Here is a 4,868-nt window from a genome sequence, read left to right as displayed (position 1 = left end):
AAAATTGGTGGCTATGCTGGTTCGACAGTTGCAATTTTAAGAATTAAGGCTCAACTCACTAAGCTATAAAGTTACTTGCCATAGTGACTGTTGGTAAAAGCTCCCACAACAATACTAATCAAAATAGAAATAGAATAGTGAATATTTTAAAGCTTCTATATTGTTTCCTTTGGCAATGTTGCAGATCTTGCACCACTTTGTCATTTTCTGGCAATTGACAACAAAGCAGAGTGCCAGTGATGGGGGGTGATGAAACACTCTTTGCACTTCTGCACCATGCATTGAAATAGTACTGTGATCGCAGTTGACAATAAAAATATAGTTCTGGCCAAGCAGGCAGAGAAGCAGCAGTGTGAGGGCATGAGCTTGGTCAAAAATGATTGACCTCCAGTGAAGGATGGGGGAGTTAACATTACCACCCTATTGGGGGCACTACCCCCAATGAAGGGGGGGTAACATTACCAGCATGGACCATTAAAGAAATAGTGAGGATTAACATTACTGTCACTGACCATAAATTAAATTATTTGTGGAGGGGGAGGTTATTATTGCATACACTGACACCAGTATTGGAGGGTATTACTATGGCCATGAATACCAATGCTAGGGATTATTATTCCAGTCACATTGACGTTGGTGGACAGCACACTACATCCATTGCAATTTTCCACTCTAGGTGCATCTCTTAATTATTTTTATATTAGGAAAACCTGATGCTTCTGTAAATAAATATATTTGAATGTGTTTTATTCATATTTTATAATATTACATATATATATATATATATATATATATATATATATATAATAAAATTATGTGCAATTCGAAGATGAGTTGGTGTATAAGCATGACTTTCCTCCTGCTATTGTTCATTCAAGACTCCTTGACTTTAATGCTGCACTTCTATAATGCAGCTGACACTGACAAATGAAAATTCTGGTATCTGTAAATAGTTCCCAATACACTGTTGCATTTCTTGTATGTACACCAATAGGACAAATACTTCATTATATGAGAAAATTGCTTTATTTTTTCAGATGCACAAAGAAAAGACTTAAAACATATTTTTTAACAATTGCACTTGAAACACACATGAAAAGTTTGCAGAATTTTTTTTACACTCTATATAGGAGCATTTGCCCTACTTCAAAAATTTCAAACTCCTCTTTTGCCCCTTAGCAGAACGCCGAACTTTGGCAGGCGACTGAGCTGCCATGCAATCAGTGCTGACACAGTTACATTCCTCTACATCAATGTACTCGTGCTCAACTTCACTTCCATCAGCGCACTGCATCATCACTTTTTTCTTGCTGGTCCTCACCTCCTGACAGCAGGAACATGTATGGGACATTGATCTGGCAGCCACAGAGTATCTGGTAAAAAATAAAGTATAAAAATTATTTGAGTATAACTGGATGGCTGAAGGAAGGCAAATATTCAAAAAAATATAAGTGTTACATACATTTTCATTCTGTATTAGTAACTAAAACAATTAGGTAATATATCAGTATTATCAAGAAAACATTTATTATTTTCCTTTTTTGCTGTTAAAAATGTGGTCTACAAAGTTTCAGTTTCTAATGGTCAGGCTGAAATGAACACATATGTATTTGTACAACTAAAAAAACAATTGAATAATGAAGAAATGTTTAAGTCAGCCTAAAGAGAAAATAAAAGGTCAAAACTTCTCCTTGCTTTGATAGATTTACCACATTTTAGCACAACTTTTAAAAGTACCTAAAATATTTAACTTGGTTTGGTTTCACTTTTTTTATGGATCCTGCACTACCTAGAAGTTTGCCAGAAATAGGCCTGTGAGGTTTTTTTGATGTATATAAAGCAGGAGATACGCTCCTAACTGATACAAAAACAAACCAGGAATTTCTTTTACTGACTGTAAGCTTTTTAATGTTTTTTTTCTAACATGTAGAGCTACCTTTGAATAGGATATGAATTTATAATTCATACAGAGTAGCAGTTAGTCCCATTCAACTGGGCTGTTCTTGTTGTGTAATGTTGAAAATGTTTCTCAGCTTTACAAGTTGTTTCATCAGTTCTACTACAACGTACAAAGCAGCTTAAAAGTTGTATAATGACTTCAACATTTTAGGAACAAATCCAGTTAAATTAAACTACTACTACTACTAGATATACAAAGACCTGGATAAATGAGAACTTACAGATCCATAATCATGCATAAAGCCTGCTACCAGGACTAGCTATGCTTTAAAACAGAGAGAAAGCTCTGAAATTTACACAGATGATATTAATTTGTGACAGAGGCAGGTAGCATAGATATATTGTGATATAATAATGATTTGGAAGATTAAGGTTAGGCAAGATAAACAATGTTTTATAGGAGTTTTCATTATAATTTTTTTTTAAATAATGTGCTACTTACACAGACAAGGTTTCGCACAATCCATCGCATCGAGCTAACTTCACCTTTTCTCTGGATTTACAATTATTGTCATACAAATAGTCATAATCTTCATACCGCTTGCATCCTGTACTCTTCTCAATACCTGTATGAGTAATAATTTTGTGTCAGATACAAATCCATTCTATAATGCTGTGTATACTTGCCAATTATGACAAATGCTCATCCATACCAATGAATTTAGTTCCACTATAAAGAATCATCCCATAAGAATATATTTTCAGATTCAATTTCTAGGCATGTTATTACCCTGTATAGACTCCCTTGTATAGACATCCAGAAGCTAATGGACACCACCATCTTGGATGTAATGTCAGCAGCCCCAGAAATCTCAAAGCTGTCACTTAAGTGACACTACAGTATTTGCATTCTTTATTACAAAAGCTACATAAATAGTTTTATAGGGAGATGAAGGGACTGGGCCTGAAGAGACAGTAATTACACACTTTAGGAAGAGTGGAGAGCTATGATTTTCAAGGACAGAAAGAGCTATGCTAAGAAATTTATTCTTCTAGGAGTGGTTGAATTTCCTAGCAATTCCCAAACCTATAACAGATATTCAGATTGAATAAGTCCCTGTCTTGATACCTGCTTAAGGCCAGGCAATCAAAGTAGAATAAAAAGGGTCAGGATTACAGTTTTAGCTTTGGGTACAGTCAAAACAAAGTTTATGGCACAGGGGTCCTGATGCAGGAGGTGATTCTGTGAAATCTGTGAATGCTGTGCCAAGAGCCTTATGCTGCAGTCCCTGAACTGAGACACAAGCTAAAAATGTTTAGGACATGAACAAACTGCAGTGTGTAGATTATTTTGTGACAAAGGGAAAAATACTCACATATTTTGCAGCAGCCATTGGGCAGGACTTCAATGGTTCCCTGCAATATTTGAATAAGAAAACATGACAAAATAAGAAATGTGCCACCAAGTCCTAAAGCTAGCAGAGCAAAAAGTACATTCCAAATGTACATTGCTCTTTTTTGTGCAGTAGTTGGGCCACAGTAGGGCCAAGTCACTACTGTTTATTAAACCTATTTAACTATATCTAAAGCAGTTTTACTTTGGAGAGTGTAGACAGCATTTAACTCAACAGGTTTTTATTACTAACAACTACCTGTTCTACATACAAACACCGAACACACCAGAAGCTGAAAAGCCAGCAAACCCAATGGCCAGTCAAATTAACTGGAAAATCCATCATACCAAACCAAATATTGTCCTCAACAAAACAGGTTTCTTTTTTCAAGGCATACAAATGAGCCAAGTGAACAAAAACAGCTAATATAAAGGAATTTACCTATGATTGGTAAATGGTTAGAAACCATCCCCATGTTAGAATTGGGTAACATGAAGTTATATTTTATCATATCTGAATATTTTTGTTATTTCATGATAAAGAAAAGTTCTTGGTTTATACTGGGGTTTTTTGGCAATTTTTTGAATTGAAAACAAAATATTATAGTTTACATCACCAGCCAGATAATTTGTACTTACAGGTTCACAGTTGTCTTCATTAAATGCTGGGCAAGTGATGCTTGAAATGGATGTTATGAACTGGTCCCTGATCACTGTGCAGCTGTAAGTTGAACAGTTATCCTCAGACCGTATGTTCCCTCCAGGCTAAAGAATGAGAAATGATGTTAGTAGAACAGATAATGAGCAAAATATAGAGATGTCCATTACTGACCTTTGATGATTATTTAAAGTGGTACAAGCCTATATGTAGTATTTCCTCAGCAAAAGTTTCTTTAAAGCTGAACCCTAACCAAGTTTTTTTTTAGCTCTGTCAATTTTATTGCATTCGGTTCCTCATTAGCTAATGAGTGTAAAACAGAACGTGATTAAAAGTACAGAGTAATGGAGGACAGGCAGCAATAGCTGCTCTGAATTATAAATATGCCTCCAGATATAGCATTTTTATTGCATTGGGAATGGTCAGAACCCTTATTAGTTTGATAGATATTTTGACCAAATTATTGTTGTCAGACAGAAAAGATTGCGAGGTCTCACTTTAACAGGGACACAGACAAATAATAATGTGTATGTGGATTTTCCTTCCCCTGTTTAACTTCCGTTATGCTTCCCTTTTGATTGAAATGACTCTAAATATAAAAGGTTAGTTTGGTCTTCAACGTTGATGATGCTACTACTACAGAAAGATATACATTACAAGCTACAAGCCAGGTACCCACATGATAAAGAATGATATAATACAGCACTAGACGACATTTTGCTAGGGCAATTTAAGCATGGTATAACACTACACAATCTTCATCTGTCATGTTACTTTTTGTAATCATGTAATAAATAAAACCTGAACATGCATTGGGTAAACTATTAAAGTACATACTTTTATCAGCTCGTCGAGTCCATCCTGCTTGAGGACACAATGGGTCTGTTCACACACTCCACAGCAGTCCAGGGTGCTCTG

General features: G+C 35.4%; 1 protein-coding gene across 1 annotated transcript in view; it reads right to left on the bottom strand.

Annotated features, from left to right (window-relative positions):
• Positions 1-1,003: 1,003 nt before the first annotated feature.
• The window catches only part of LOC140337712 (mucin-5B-like), a gene marked incomplete in the record, with an annotated part of 52,491 nt that continues 48,626 nt past the window's right edge, over positions 1,004-4,868 (bottom strand). The window contains 5 exon segments of the mRNA XM_072421514.1: positions 1,004-1,373; positions 2,402-2,525; positions 3,276-3,315; positions 3,932-4,057; positions 4,788-4,868. Of these exon segments, the coding sequence (XP_072277615.1) occupies positions 1,142-1,373; positions 2,402-2,525; positions 3,276-3,315; positions 3,932-4,057; positions 4,788-4,868 (603 nt within the window).

This window comes from Pyxicephalus adspersus, chromosome 9, assembly GCF_032062135.1.
Source record: "Pyxicephalus adspersus chromosome 9, UCB_Pads_2.0, whole genome shotgun sequence".
Lineage (NCBI taxonomy): Eukaryota > Metazoa > Chordata > Amphibia > Anura > Pyxicephalidae > Pyxicephalus > Pyxicephalus adspersus.
This window is presented reverse-complemented; position numbering and strand designations above follow the sequence as displayed.